This window comes from Brachyhypopomus gauderio, chromosome 20, assembly GCF_052324685.1.
Source record: "Brachyhypopomus gauderio isolate BG-103 chromosome 20, BGAUD_0.2, whole genome shotgun sequence".
Classification (NCBI taxonomy): Eukaryota; Metazoa; Chordata; class Actinopteri; order Gymnotiformes; family Hypopomidae; genus Brachyhypopomus; species Brachyhypopomus gauderio.
Window position 1 is genome coordinate 10301917 of NC_135230.1, and position 14848 is coordinate 10316764.

General features: G+C 45.7%; 1 protein-coding gene across 16 annotated transcripts in view; it reads left to right on the plus strand.

Annotated features, from left to right (window-relative positions):
- mcf2la (mcf.2 cell line derived transforming sequence-like a) overlaps positions 1-14762 on the plus strand; it is a 55565-nt gene extending 40803 nt beyond the window's left edge. For 6 of the 16 annotated variants that reach the window (XM_076983268.1, XM_076983259.1, XM_076983272.1 and 3 more), the window contains 22 exons: positions 884-1075; positions 1233-1424; positions 1695-1854; positions 2483-2517; positions 2696-2772; positions 3100-3166; positions 3311-3426; positions 4336-4405; positions 4564-4656; positions 5936-6028; positions 6335-6460; positions 6560-6781; positions 7603-7695; positions 7807-7885; positions 8309-8494; positions 9091-9183; positions 9744-9818; positions 10479-10553; positions 11862-11971; positions 12231-12343; positions 12945-13048; positions 13353-14762. In XM_076983268.1, the coding sequence (XP_076839383.1) occupies positions 884-1075; positions 1233-1424; positions 1695-1854; positions 2483-2517; positions 2696-2772; positions 3100-3166; positions 3311-3426; positions 4336-4405; positions 4564-4656; positions 5936-6028; positions 6335-6460; positions 6560-6781; positions 7603-7695; positions 7807-7885; positions 8309-8494; positions 9091-9183; positions 9744-9818; positions 10479-10553; positions 11862-11971; positions 12231-12343; positions 12945-13048; positions 13353-13432 (2451 nt within the window). In that variant the 3' untranslated portion in view covers positions 13433-14762. The remainder of the gene's footprint in view (positions 1-883; positions 1076-1232; positions 1425-1694; positions 1855-2482; positions 2518-2695; positions 2773-3099; positions 3167-3310; positions 3427-4335; positions 4406-4563; positions 4657-5935; positions 6029-6334; positions 6461-6559; positions 6782-7602; positions 7696-7806; positions 7886-8308; positions 8495-9090; positions 9184-9743; positions 9819-10478; positions 10554-11861; positions 11972-12230; positions 12344-12944; positions 13049-13352) is intronic. The other 10 variants (XM_076983260.1, XM_076983273.1, XM_076983262.1 and 7 more) reach the window with 9 other exon arrangements.
- Positions 14763-14848: the final 86 nt, after the last annotated feature.

A 14848-nucleotide genomic window follows, 5' to 3' on the forward strand; every position in this document is an offset into this window, starting at 1 on the left:
GCTGGGAGGCGAATGGTTCAGGTCCATTTGGTAGGTGTGTGGTGTTAAGCACCTGCTGATCTCCTGGCTTGCCATGCTCATAAATAGTGCTGGAGGCCACACACACCTGGGGACTGGAGACATTCACACACACCTGGGGACTGGAGACATTCACACACACCTGGGGACTGGAGACATTCACACACACCTGGGGACTGGAGACATTCACACACACCTGGGGACTGGAGACATTCACACACACCTGGGGACTGGAGACATTCACACACACCTGGGGACTGGAGACATTCACACACACACATGTTTGTTCTCTGTCACAGACGAGCCCAGTCAGCTAGATGTGCTCTCTGAGAACGACCTACCAGCAGTGTGGAGGAGGGAGAGAGAGAGGGAGGAGGAGAGAGGAGGAGGGGAGAGAGGGGGGAGGGGGAAAGAAAGAGCAGGTGTGAAAGAGAGGGAGAGAGGAGAGGAGAGTGGGGGAGAGAGAGAGGGAGGGAGGAGAGGAGAGAGAGAGAAGAGTGGGGGAGAGAGGCAGAGAGAGGGAGGGAGGAGAGGAGGGAGAGAAGAGTGGGGGAGAGAGGCAGAGAGAGGGAGGGAGGAGAGGAGGGAGAGAAGAGTGGGGGAGAGAGGGGTAGAGCGAGGGGGGGTAGAGTCCCTGTGTGTGTAGCAGTGCAGCTGATGTGTGCTGGAGGCTGGAGGGGAGCACAGTGACTGCTGCAGTATGGGACTGTTCCCTTTACACACACACACACACACACACACACACACAAACAATCACACTCCAATACATATGTGCACATTCGCATACACTTTACAAAGATACAAATATTTTTTCTCCTCCCCTCTCTCTAACCCCTCCCCTCTCCCTAACCCCTCCCCCCTGTAGGAGGTGCTGGACCAAGCTCTGGCCCTGGCCTGTGAGGGCGACACTCTCATTGAAAGCTCCCACTATGCTGTGGACTCCATCTTGCCCAAATGCTCGGAGCTGCGGGTGGTGTGTGAGGAGGTGGCATCCGTGCTGAATGCCAAGAAGACCCACCTGCTCAAAGCCGTGGAGCTGCACTCTAGTCTGGAGAAGGTGACTACCTGACCACCTGGGCCACAAATCGAAAATCTAATAAAATGACCACATCTTTTTTTCTCCTATGGATATTATAAAACAACTCAAATGTCCGTCACGTGTTTCTCTTCACCTCGTCATTGTGACATCACTTCCTGTCTTCACCTCCACCCAGGCCACCAGGTGGTGTGATGAGGGCATTTATCTTCTGGCCTCTCAGCCAGTCGACAAGTGTCAGTCACAGGATGGGGCGGAGTCAGCCCTGCAGGAGATCGAGCGTTACCTGGATACGGCCAATCAGCACAAGCTGATAGACGTGAATGGAATCTGGAGGGACTATGAGTCTGTGCTGACCTCCAACTTCCGAGTAAGCGGATCAAATTTTAAATTGTCCATTGACTGTTCGATAAGTTCTCTGTTCCTTTGCATTAATAAAACAATACTTGGAATCGTTAGAATAATTTACATTATTTAAATGAGATATGCTAATTGTGCTGTTGTGATGACTCCTGGGGGTCAGAGTGCATGTCTCACATCAGTATCGCTTGCTTACATTGTTGGACACACTGACTTGTCTTGAAAGCATTATTGAAGATGCAGTCTTAACGTGCACACAAATGTAATGGGGGTGGTGCAGGAGCAAGTGGAGAGGGTCTTCCATAAGCAGCGCTCCGTGGAGGACATGTTCGAGAAGAGGAGGCTCAGCCTGAAGAAGCTCGCCGCCAAGCAGACGCGGCCCGTCCAGCCCGTGGCCCCGCGGCCCGAAGCCATCATCAAAGCCCCCGTGTCCTCCTCCGGTACACAGCCCCGCCCACACTTCATGAGCTCGTTTAGGGAGCTGTTCGTTCGTTCGTTTGTTCGTTCGTTTGTTCGTTCGTTTGTTCGTTCGTTTGTTCGTTCGTTTGTTCGTTCATTTTCGTTATCTTTTGGATGCACATATCGGATATGTATGAGGTCAGCATAAAACCCTTTACATACAGAGAGGATTTCGAGGAAGACTTCAGGCTCTTGTGCGGAATGGGGGGTGGGGGGGGGGTGGTGTGGAAGGAGACCGTGGCTTAATGTGTTCCCAGTAGCTGAACAGAGACTGGAACGATCTGAACGATCTGTGCGCGCTGCACCGTACGGACACATCCGGAGCAGCTAGCACTACCTGCAATGCAGCAGTGCCAGTGTCCCTTCAATGTCACCACCCCCTCTTACTCTGGCCACTCCCACTCGCTGTCCTCTGCTGCCATCTAGTGGCAGCTAGCAACTTGCCCGTGAAAGATTACTTCTATAGCTATTACTATTTTGTTTGGTATACCCTGATGTTTTAGTATGTTTCTTGTCAGTAAGAACATTTATGTGCGTTTTTTCCACTTGCGTAGCTACTGGTGCATGGAAAGTATGCTAAATGCTAACTTTTTTTTTTGTCTTCTGTAGCACAAGAGAAAACATCTGATATCATCAGTAAAAAAGTAAGCATGTTGTCTAAACATGGCAGTACATTTGTATACTAGCTATATGTAGTCAGAAGTTTGAGAAAAGATGTATCTGGAGAGCTAAGTGTGTGTGTGTGTGTGTGTGTGTGTGTGTGTGTGTGTGTGTGTGTGTGTGTGTGTGTGTGTGTGTGTGTGTGTGTGTGTGTGTTACCAGGGAGATGCACTTCTGCAGAATGGCAGCAGACACCCGTCTCTCTCAGAAGAGGAAGAAAATCTTGCCGTCCTCAGACGGTCAGTTGTTGGCAGAGAGCAAAGGGTCAAAGTTCATAAATGATCACCTGTCTAATGATGAGTCATTAAAATGATGAGTCACGCCTGCCTTCAGCCAGTAAAGGGGAGGTGGGATAGTGTGTGCACGGGCCTGCCGTGGTGGGGAAACACCACAATAAAACCAGAACCTTTTCCACGTTAACCTTCCTCAGCTGCACTGAACAGCCGGGGGCGCTGTTGCACACGTCACACTGCATGATGGGAGCTAAGACTGTGTTAAAAGCCTAATGCCCCATAGATAGTGGTCAGGCTAATTGTGTTTGTGTGTGTTCGCGCGCGTGTGTGTAGGCACGTAATGAATGAGCTGTTGGAGACAGAGAGAGCATATGTGGAAGAGCTACTGTGTGTGCTGGAGGTGAGTAGACGTAACACACACACATACACACACACACACATACACACACACACACACACATACACACACATACACACATACACACACACACACACACGTACTTCAGCAGACCCCCGACACTGTGTGTCCACGTCTGTGCTCCAGGGCTACGCCGACGAGATGGACAACCCCAACATGGCTCCCCTCATCCCTGCCACCCTGCACAACAGGAGGGACGTCCTGTTTGGCAACATGGCTGAGATCTACCACTTCCACAACCAGTGAGCGTCCGTCTCCCTCACTGACCTCACCACGCCAGAACCTCGTGTAGCGTGTGTGAACCTGGGGGTTCTCCTCCGCGTAGGGGCAGTTGTAGGGGCAGTTGTAGCCCAAAGTCAAAGTCACATTTATTTATATATAGCGATTTTTACAACACATGGTGTCTCAAAAACACATGGGTCCAGATCCCTAATGGACAAGCCAGAGGTGGCAGTGGCAAGGAGAAACTCCCTAGGTGGGGATTAGGAAGAAACGTTGGGAGCACCAAGAATCGAAAGGGAACCCATCCTCCATTAGCCAGGCCAGCTAGTTAAAGTCCATATTTATAGTTCCAGTTATAGTTCTGATTCCAAGCCACCAGACCGCCTGATTCCGACGCACTTGTACGGAATTGTCCTTGGTAGAAGCAGGTAACCAGGATATTAATACAGGTTAAGTATGTGAACATCAATTTAAACAACCATATACATATAGCACACGTGTCTGTGATTATCATGTAGCTCCAGGCTTATGTATAGCAGCATAACCAGGGAGGGGTCTGGAGGTGACCACAGTCATGTCACAGGGCCATTACTTTCCACCCAAGTCATTATCACAACTAGAGTGATCACATGACATGTCTGGATGACAGCTTCATCATCTCAGATTACCAGTAGACTCAATGAGTCCACACCTTCACATGTAGAATATTAACCGAAGGCTTGAGTAAATAGGTGAGTCTTAAGTCTAGATTTAAAGATTGGAACTGCGTCCGTTCCTTAAAGGTCCTGAGGTGACTGTGTTTCTTTAACCTGCCCTGACTCTCTGGATGCCCAACACAAGGGACAGCGAACACCTGTGGAACTGGGATATTATGAGGTGGTGGGGTTGTGACCAGTCTGCTAATGGTCACACTTGTGTGTGTGTTCCAGAACATTCCTCCGAGAGCTGGAGACCTACACGGACTATCCTGAACTTGTGGGCCGCTGCTTCTTGGAACGGGTGAGACCCTGCGGGTGGGGAGGTACAGGGGGCGGAGCTTACAGGGGCGGAGCCTGCAGTGGGCACCTCGTGGGTGGGGATGCCCTTTCATGATCTTGTCCTACAGGACTTGTGGTGACTCACGATGTCTTCGTGTCTGTCTCTGCTCTCTCCTTCAGATGACGGACCTTCAGATTTACGAGAAGTACTGTCAAAACAAGCCTCGCTCTGAGTCACTATGGCGACAGTGCTCCGACTGCGCCTTCTTCCAGGTAAACAGCCATGCAGACACGCGTATGTATGGCTGGACTGGGAAACACAGGTGTACTATAGTGATACTGCTGGACTGGGAAACACTGGTGTACTATAGTGATACTGCTGGACTGGGAAACACTGGTGTACTATAGTGATACTGCTGGACTGGGAAACACTGGTGTACTATGGTGAGACTGCTGGACTGGGAAACACTGGTGTACTATAGTGATACTGCTGGACTGGGAAACACTGGTGTACTATAGTGAGACTGCTGGACTGGGAAACACTGGTGTACTAATAGTGAGACTACTGGACTGGGAAACACTGGTGTACTAATAGTGAGACTACTGGACTGGGAAACACTGGTGTACTAATAGTGAGACTGCTGGACTGGGAAACACTGGTGTACTATAGTGAGACTGCTGGACTGGGAAACACTGGTGTACTAATAGTGAGACTGCTGGACTGGGAAACACTGGTGTACTATAGTGAGACTGCTGGACTGGGAAACACTGGTGTATTATAGTGAGACTGCTGGACTGGGAAACACTGGTGTACTATAGTGAGACTGCTGGACTGGGAAACACTGGTGTACTATGGTGAGACTGCTGGACTGGGAAACACTAGTGTACTATACTGAGACTGCTGGACTGGGGAAACACTGGTGTACTATAGTGAGACTCCTGGACTGGGAAACACTGGTGTACTATAGTGAGACTGCTGGACTGGGAAACACTGGTGTACTATGGTGAGACTGCTGGACTGGGAAACACTGGTGTACTATAGTGATACTGCTGGTCTGGGAAACACTGGTGTACTATAGTGAGACTGCTGGACTGGGAAACACTGATGTACTATAGTGAGACTGCTGGACTGGGAAACACTGATGTACTATAGTGAGACTGCTGGACTGGGAAACACTGATGTACTATAGTGAGACTGCTGGACTGGGAAACACTGATGTACTATAGTGAGACTGCTGGACTGGGAAACACTGGTGTATTATAGAGATACTGCTGGACTGGGAAACACTGGTGTACTATAGTGATACTGCTGGACTGGGAAACACTGGTGTGCTGGACTGGGAACACTGGTGTGCTGGACTGCTCGTGATGACTCTTTACATATAGAAGTGCAGTGGGTGTGGAGTGTGTTATTTATGAGCTACTGCAGTGCCGTTGTTGCGAGAACAGTGGCACGGCATGTGGGGTGTGTGCAGAGAGTTCTTTGAAGATCTTCGTTCCACTGTGGTATTTAAGGTGTGTGTGTGTGTACGCATGTGCGTGCATATTTTAGGAGTGCCAGAAGAAACTGGAACACAAGCTGGGATTGGACTCCTACCTGCTGAAACCTGTGCAGCGCATCACGAAGTATCAGCTGCTCCTCAAGGTAGACAACGTGAACACGCTCGTGTGTTTAAGACATTTAGAGAGTCTTTGGAGAATCCCACTTCCATCACAAATGTCCGTTTTAACTTATTTGTTTTACTGATTTTGATCGAGTTCCCTTTGCACAAGGGCATCTTGTTGTGCCACTAAATGATTGGTATTAGTGAGTATGATGCTATCTAGTAATTAAATACACAATGACATATTTATGTGAATGCGTGCTTGTGTGTGTGTGTGTGTGTGTGTGTGTGTGTGTGTGTGTGTGTGTGTGTGTGTGTGTGTGTGTGTTGGGTTTCTCTACACACAGGAGTTGTTGAAGTACAGCAAAGGCTGTGAAGGTTCAGAAGACCTACAGGAGGCGCTCGCCTCCATCCTTGGCATCCTTAAAGCAGTCAATGACTCAATGCACCTCATTGCCATCACTGGATATGAGGTACAGAGGCCCAGGAGGGTCATTTCTATATACACAAGTGTATCAGCAACACTGTGGAAGTCTAAAATCTAGCTTTGACCTTTGACCTCCTGTCTCAAGGGTAACCTGAGCGAGCTGGGCAGACTGCTGATGCAGGGGTCGTTCAGCGTGTGGACGGAGCATAAGAAAGGTCACGTCAAGGTCAAGGACCTGGCGCGCTTCAAGCCCATGCAGAGGCACCTGTTCCTGCACGAGAGAGCGCTGCTCTTCTGCAAGAGGCGTGAGGAGAGCGGTGAGGGCTACGAGAAGGCCCCGTCCTACAGCTTCAAACACTCGCTCAGCGTGAGTCACCAGCTCTCGACCTTCAGGCTGACCTTCTCGCTTCAGGAGGCCCCGATCAGTAACACGGTTCAAGACCCGCAGTTCAGTAACGCAGCAAGACTCGTTGAAGTCTTCAGGGACGTAGGTCTCCAGCAGCAGAGCTGGTGAAGACTGCTCAGGTTGAGGAAGGACAGCTCCTTCCTAACGTTTGGGACCTGATGCTTGGATTCACCAGTCAGTTCAAGTTTGCACGTAGAAGTAATGAGAGGAAATGTAATAATTCACACAATCCTGACAAGACTTTCTCTCATTGAGAGGGTGGTGTTTGTAAACACCAAATTTCATGACGTTGTTCATATACCTGCTCTAGCTGCTTCAAACACTCCCATAGCTTTAAAAACTCACTTTTCAACTAACTTCGCCCTTTACCGAAGTACATTAGTCTCTCAGTCTGTCTGTAGCAACAAGTATATTTTCATATCAAAGTATATCACAGTAACAAAAATAAAACTTAAATGTTTTCAGTTCTACATTTACTATTAAACAAATATACCAGTAAGTGTTTTGTTGTAAAGTGAATAGGAAAGTCTACGTTTCACTTAATTGTAAAGTAGGTATGAAGATTTGTTTTGTTTAGTTGTATAGTGAGTAGGAAGGTCTTAGATTTCTTTACTTGTACAGTGAGTATGAAGGTTTATAATGTTTCGTTTACTTGTAAAGTAAGCATGAAGGTTTATAATGTTTTGTTTACTTGTAAAGTGAGCATGAAGGTTTATAATGTTTACTTGTAAAGTGAGCATGAAGGTTTATAATGGTGAATTCGCCTCTGCTTGTCCCTGCAGATGAGTGCGGTGGGCATCACGGAGAATGCTAAAGGAGATAACAAGAAATTTGAGATATGGTGCAACTCACGAGAGGAGGTCTACATCGTCCAGGTTCGCTCTCGCAATCTTCCCCATGGCAACACACCCGAAAAGAAAACATAATTCCACAATGGTCACAAGTGCTTGGCGATACGTCCTGGACTGGATCTTTTTTGCTTTCAGGCAGCGACACCAGATATCAAAACAGCATGGGTGAACGAAATCCGAAAAGTTCTGACTGGACAGCTGAAGGCCTACAGGGGTGAGAGACAGAGAGACGTTATTTAAAAACCCAGGAAACTAATGTGCTTTTAAAATAACATAAATGTTGAACAAACACGCACCTAAAAGTTTCTGGGTGTAATTAATATTATTACAGACTACCAATTTATTCATGAATAACTTATTTTATCTATTCCACTTTTTAAGTTCATTTGCTTTGGCAGCAGTGTGATTAGTAAGATTCATTCAAATAAAGCACTGTTGAATTGAATTGAGAGATGGTGAGAGAGACCCTGAGAGAGAGACGTGGAGGGAGACGGATCGTCCTTATCTGCCTGTCCCTTACAATAATGTCCCTGCAGATATTAGAAGTAATGAAGCAGACGTCAGATTGTTGTTGTTCTCATATGTTGTAAATTGTAATCTAAACACACGTGCGTGTGCTGTGTTATGTGTCCCCCAGAGGCGAGTCAGCAGAAGACGTCTGAGCAGGTATCTTCACTGCCCTCCTCCAACAGTGCTGTCATTAGTCTCAGCCCCTTCCGGTCCAATCAAAAGAGTCAGAGGAAAGGGGAGGAGAAAAGGGCGGAGTTTGTTGTCCCTGATGCAATCTTGGCACCCTCACTGAGGAACACAGATAAGGTCAAAGGTGAGGCACAAGGCGTCATCATAGTATGACAATAATGAATTTTCATTGTCCAAACAGAATTGAAAAAATGCAAGCTATGTTATGTTTCTTTTTATTTTACACACACACACACACACACACACATACACAAAACCCACATAAAAATAAACTGTTGTAAAGCAAATATGCTCCTTCTCAAGTCACAAGCCAGAACAGGACCCATTAATCTCTGATGTGGATGATGGTGTGCGGTCACGTGGGCTTTAACCTGCACCCGGGGGCTCTTTTCTTCGGCATAATTCACTTTCTCCTCTCTTTGGTCCTCCTGCCCTTACTAATTCTTTGTTTTTACTCTTTCACTCTTTGACTGTATCTATGTATGTATATGTGTGTGTGTGTGTGTGTGTATATGTATACATATGTGTGTGTGTGTGTGTGTGTGTATTTATGCATTTCCTGCTGTTTTGTTTGCTCTCTTTCACTTCTTATTGATCCTGTCCTTTCTTTTCTCACTTTTTGCTTTCTATCTCTCTCTCTCTCTGCCCTCCCTGTCTGTCTCTCTGCCCTCCCTGTCTCTCTCTCGCCTCTCCCTGTCGCCCTGTCTCCACGCCCTGTAGACGAGTCAGTAAGCAGCCCCTCCACAGACAGGGCAGCGGTGGCCAAAAAGCGTTTTACACTGCAGGGCTTCAGCAACCTCAAGAGTCAGAAAGGTACAGCCAGACTCCAGTAACCATCAGTCAGCCATCTTGTGCCCTTTAGTGCAGGCCATTAGTGTCCAGTGGATTCTTTTATTAACATGCACTTAGTAATGCAGTCATATCAGACAAAATGTCTGATTCTTATATTAATTTTAAGGTGATGTTGTACTTAATTCCTGGTACAGAGCTGCACCTGCCCCCCAGTGGTAAAAGCCTGACATTACCCATGATCACTCTCTGCCCTCCAGGTATATTGGAGCTTTGGATGGCTTTGTATAGACGTATAGATAGATAGAGATAGATAGCTAGAACCTCATACACTCGTGACCCTAAGTAGAATAGTTTCTGTGAGAGAATATAATCTCCTGCTTGTCTCATTTCTTTTTTTAAGCTTCCTACATCCTAGTGCACTTTGTAGGGAGCACATAGTCATTTGGAGAGTGGCCCAAGTTACTACAGTATCTTTCACAGCTAACGTGTTCATCGTGTTTTCCCTCTTTCCTTCCTGTCTACTGTTTCACTTTTTTTATTCCTATTCTATTTTCCTCTGCCTCCGTTTGCCTGGCTTCAAGGATCTCCCCCTAGTCCTGATCACAAAACCAAACGGCATGAGATTAAGAGTGATCCCACACCGTTTGGCTTCAGAGGTACACTGGCCCTTTAAATCACATTCAAATGTGACTTTCCTCCATGTCCCTCATTGGTCACTTAGCTTCTAGGAAACAGTTTGTTTATGAACATTTGTTTTAAACATTTGCATGTCTCCACCCGCACCCTGTTCTTTGTGCACTGCCAGTCAAATACAAGATGACTTTACTAGATCTGCTAATCGTGATGAATCTTAACATTGTTTCTTAATCTACCGTGAACGCCCTGAGAGTAGGCAGCCAGACTGAATAATCGGAGATATGTCTGCATTTGTGTGTGTCCACAACAGACCTTCCACACACACATACACAAGTCCCTTGTACTTTTCTAGAAGGAAGTGTTTAGGATTTGCCAAACATTGACTCATGCTGCCAACTTTAGGTTCATGTCAAATGAAGCAGGTCAGTCCAGCTAACTCAGTCATCCACACATGAAGAACAAGACCCGTGAGATTTGTGCGTGTGCTTTTGTTTTGTTTTTGTTTTTATAGATTTTATAGAACTCAAGATTATATTTGGCTTGGCTTGGCTTGTTTATTGTGTCTCATCACCATTGTTCATTCACACTTTTTTTCCGTTGGATTCTTCCATGGCCCAACACTGTCCTCACGTTGCCAGATGTTTGATTAACGTGTAAATGAATGGTTGCCTCTTCCTCAGATGGCGTCCCCATCATCGCCCTCAGCAGGGTCAAATGGCTCAGTACCTCTAGTCTCTTACAGACTAGGCGGCGAGGTAAAGCCAGTTGCCTGGTGTGGGGTGAACTTTGACCTCTGACTTTTTTACTATTATCTCTTCCTTCAAATTGGACTGAATCCATTCATCACTGTGACATGCACAAGAAAGAAGTGGCTTACCTGCTACACAGAGTGTTTTTGCTCTCAAATTGTAATTGCGTGAAGATCTAGACCAAATAGTTCTGTCGCACTGCTGGTACGCTAACTGGTACCCACTTGTTATTTAGTAGCAGTGTTAGTGTTCTTGAAGTATCCCTTAAAATGAATAAGTGGACTGAATTGGCTTATTCCACATTGATGAATCTGCTTATTCCATATCGGTGATGGTTTTTAATCCAGGCCAGGTCTTAATCTTTCTGGGAAGTTTGACAAGTTGTGTCTGTGTCATACTCAAAACAAAAAAAAAAAGGATCGTCAAATCCCATGTGAATCTTTCTGCATGCGGTGTGAACTGTTATGGGCTTCCTGGTGGTTATGGGTTATGACCTCACTTCCTGGTGGTTACGGGCTATGACCTCACTTTGTGATGTCACGGGTCAAACGTGCATAGCAGCGGCACCATTCGGCAAATAATGATTACTTCCACATAATGCACTGCATGAAACCTGATTCACTTCTGAGCCATTAGTGAAAACACTAATGTGTTGAAACAGTGGAATCAGTTTATATGTGGTAATCCTACACTGAAGTAACTTTAAAACAAAAACCAATAAACAGGACGTTGAGGCCCTGGTAGTCATGGGTGTCCTGAGAACCATCTAACTGGTGTTGTAGACCGCCCCCACCATAGTGTGTCCTGGGAGTGTGTCCTGGCCTGAAGGACATGTTCTCACTTTTAAAGGGAACGGTCCGGCCCGAGCAAGCTAACATCAGGTCAGCAGTGCCTGTTAGCATGAAACTAATTGTACATGTTATATGGCTTGTGCTCTTTACACAGCACCTCAGCAATAAACAACAACACCTGGGTATTTTTACCCATCTGCTATTTTGAGTCTCGAATTTGCTTCTCGTACAGTCACCACGTTATTATTGTGAGGTATTTTGTAAACATGGATGGTTATTAAACACCAGTGTGTGATAAGAATTTACATCACACCTTTCAACAAAATAACAACCCAGAGTCACAGAATTCAAGCCGGTGTTGGATCTGAGGGAGTGGCTTGTTCCTCTTTTGTTCTTCTCTACCTTTTTCTCCTTCACCATCATCCCCCTGTCTCTTCTCTACTTTGATTGTAGTATCCAAAAAATGTGAATCCACCTTGCTTGCATCCGTTTTGATTAGTCATGCCTTGCTCCTGTCCTCCAGCAGGCTTCAACAAGGTCTCTCTCTCCATGGACGCCTCCGAGGAGAACGACGGTTACTCCAGCGCCGAGGACCCCTCGAACTCCGACCCCGAGGATGAGGGCAAGAAGCTGGTGAGTCATCAGGGTGGGGCATTGAGCCATGGGTCTTGTTTTAAAATGCTGTCATGGCACACTGGTATCACTGGCATTACTGGTATTACTGCAGGCAGATGTATCATTTGATATTCGGCCACTGCATTCAAATGTAGCATTGACGAGCTAGCAGCACAACAGAATAATAGCCAATAATATCTCACAATAAATAACACATTTTTTGGCTTGTGTGTGTGTGTGTGCGTGTGTGTGTGCGCGCGTGTGGGGACGTGAAAAGTCTCCCGGCAGGTATGTGGTAGTGGCCGACTATGATAAAGCAGGAGCTCAGGAGCTGACGGTGAGGAGTGGAGACACCGTGCAGCTCGTCCGCGAGGGAAGTGACGGCCATTGGTACGTCATTCAACACCAGCGCAACATCAAGAGTGTTTGTTAAACACCAGCGCAACATCATGAGTGTTTGTTAAACACCAGCGCAACATCATGAGTGTTTGTTAAACACCAGCGGAACATCTTGAGTGTTCGTTAAACACCAGCGCAACATCATGAGTGTTCGTTAAACACCAGCGCAACATCATGAGTGTTCGTTAAACACCAGCGCAACATCATGAGTGTTCGTTAAACACCAGCGCAACATCATGAGTGTTCGTTAAACACCAGCGGAACATCTTGAGTGTTCGTTAAATGGACACTAGCAGTTCTGACGAGACTCATGAAGAAAAAGTCTAAGGCAGGAATAGTTGCCATGGTCACGTTTGTTCGATTCTGATTGGTAGCCGCTGATGTGTATTGGCACTTCCTTTCACAAAACAGGTGGAATGGAACAAAATTAGTACCGGCTTGGCTGAGTTGAATCGTGGGCCGAGTGTGTAGAGTAGTTCTGGGGATAATAATAAAGTAGCACGGTGAATTAGTCCTACATGGTTGAACGCGTCAGTGCTGCTGTCATGATGGCTGCGTGCCTGCAGGTCTCAGTGTGTGTGAAATGTTGCAGGTTGGTGAGGAATCTCAGCAGCAGTAAAGAGGGCTGTGTGTCTGCTGCAAACCTCCTAACTCTCATCGGGGGCTCCAAGTCCTCACAGTCTCTCACCAGCTCAGGTGAGTTACTGGGGCCTCAGTACCGCCGACCTTTCACCTGGGACAACAAAAGGCCATGTCTGTTTTCCAAAGGTCATTGTGTCTGATTTTTTATTTTTTTTTACTTCAGATTGCTTCATAGGTGGATTTTGTTTATGGTGTATATCGACTGTGACCAAAATTTCACATTTTTTGCACAGACATGAAAATCTCAGGAATTATTATAATACCTTGGCCAATTTGGAAACCCTAGTCACAGACAAAAAAAACATTTTGTGTTGAAAATTACTCTTTATCTCTTGTGTCTCTTTATCTTGTTCATCAGAAGGCAGTGGGTCAGGCAACCTGAGTACTTCCTCTAGCTGCAGCGAGACCTACACCAGCTTCTCGGACATCAAACCCTGAGGCCTGTGGCTAAAGCCTGCTTCAACAGCCCCACCTAGTGGCAGCTCCTACACATTGCACTTTCTGCTGAAACAGCTCCTTCCTGTACTGTGTTTAGAACCAGAACGCAAATCATATCAGTTTAAGACATGGATTCAATCTCACCTCCTCCTTGTTCCTGATTGAAAAATTAATGAGCCAGTTTTGCTCTTTAAAAAGAAAAAAAAAAGTTAAATGATGACATTGCACTTTTCACACTGAGCTTATTCATTTCAAGAGAAACGTCACGCATGGCACTCAGGAAAGCAACTTTGTGACCATTTCTTGGTTTTCACTGAATGTCGGGCAGACGGGGTCTACATCTGTCCAAATCACCTTCACCTGGCTGCCATGGCGATTGCACTTCGATGACACTGGTTCTGAAAGCAAAACACTATCCACTGGACAAGAAGCTGTGACCCATATACTTCCGCTGGGTTATACTGGTTTTACTGGTACTGAACTGTTCAGCATGCCCCATTTTCAGGAAGGATCCACTTTTCTTACAGCCCAGTTCCCCTTGCTCGGCTGCAGGAAGACATGAATATTGTGAGATCCGATATAGATTGTTGTTGTCATGCCCTGTTCCTCGCAATCAAAACAACTGTGAAAGGGCCAGTCCTGCTCGGTGTACGTATCAGTCATAAACAGCTGTATATTTTAAATAATTTCCTGTATAGTAAGATTTGTACAGATACTTTTACCTCATTTTTTTTCCATTAAAATAACAGTATATATACTGTTATATATTTTTTTCATGTTTTCATGAAATGTATTTCATCACTATCTGAAGCCTGTTTAGATTTCATTGGTCTGCATTTTTCACGTTTTGCTCATTATTATTAATTGATTTTTTTTTTATTTACATTTTTGATGGACTCACAGTGGTTGTCTTGTACTTTCACATATAACTTAAAGTGTAAAATCATATACCAATAATTTGTTTTATTTTCAGATAGTAATAAAATCATCAGCGCAAATAATTGTGAAATAAAATGTCCATAAATGAACCACCAAGCTCTTACACAAATTAAGTTGTATTCTTTGGGCCAGTCAGGACACGATTACGTTTAGGCCTGTACATTTACTATGAGTTTACCGCTGTGCACATCAAAGTCTTCGTCTTACGTTTATCATCTTCAATATTGTGAAACCGTCTATATATCCCCGTCTTCTCGATTTTCACGTCATTGTTATTAAGATATATGTGACTGCTACCAATGTATATGTGTAAATATGTATTTAAGAGGTTGTACAAGTTGAATTAAGAGGAATTACGCTTGAATAAAGTCCAGAGAAACATTTGACTTGAGTCCGTTGAGTTCTGCACAAGTCACTTTCACTGTGTAATTACAGACGAACTTGTAATTACAGAACGGACCGATTGATCCATTATAA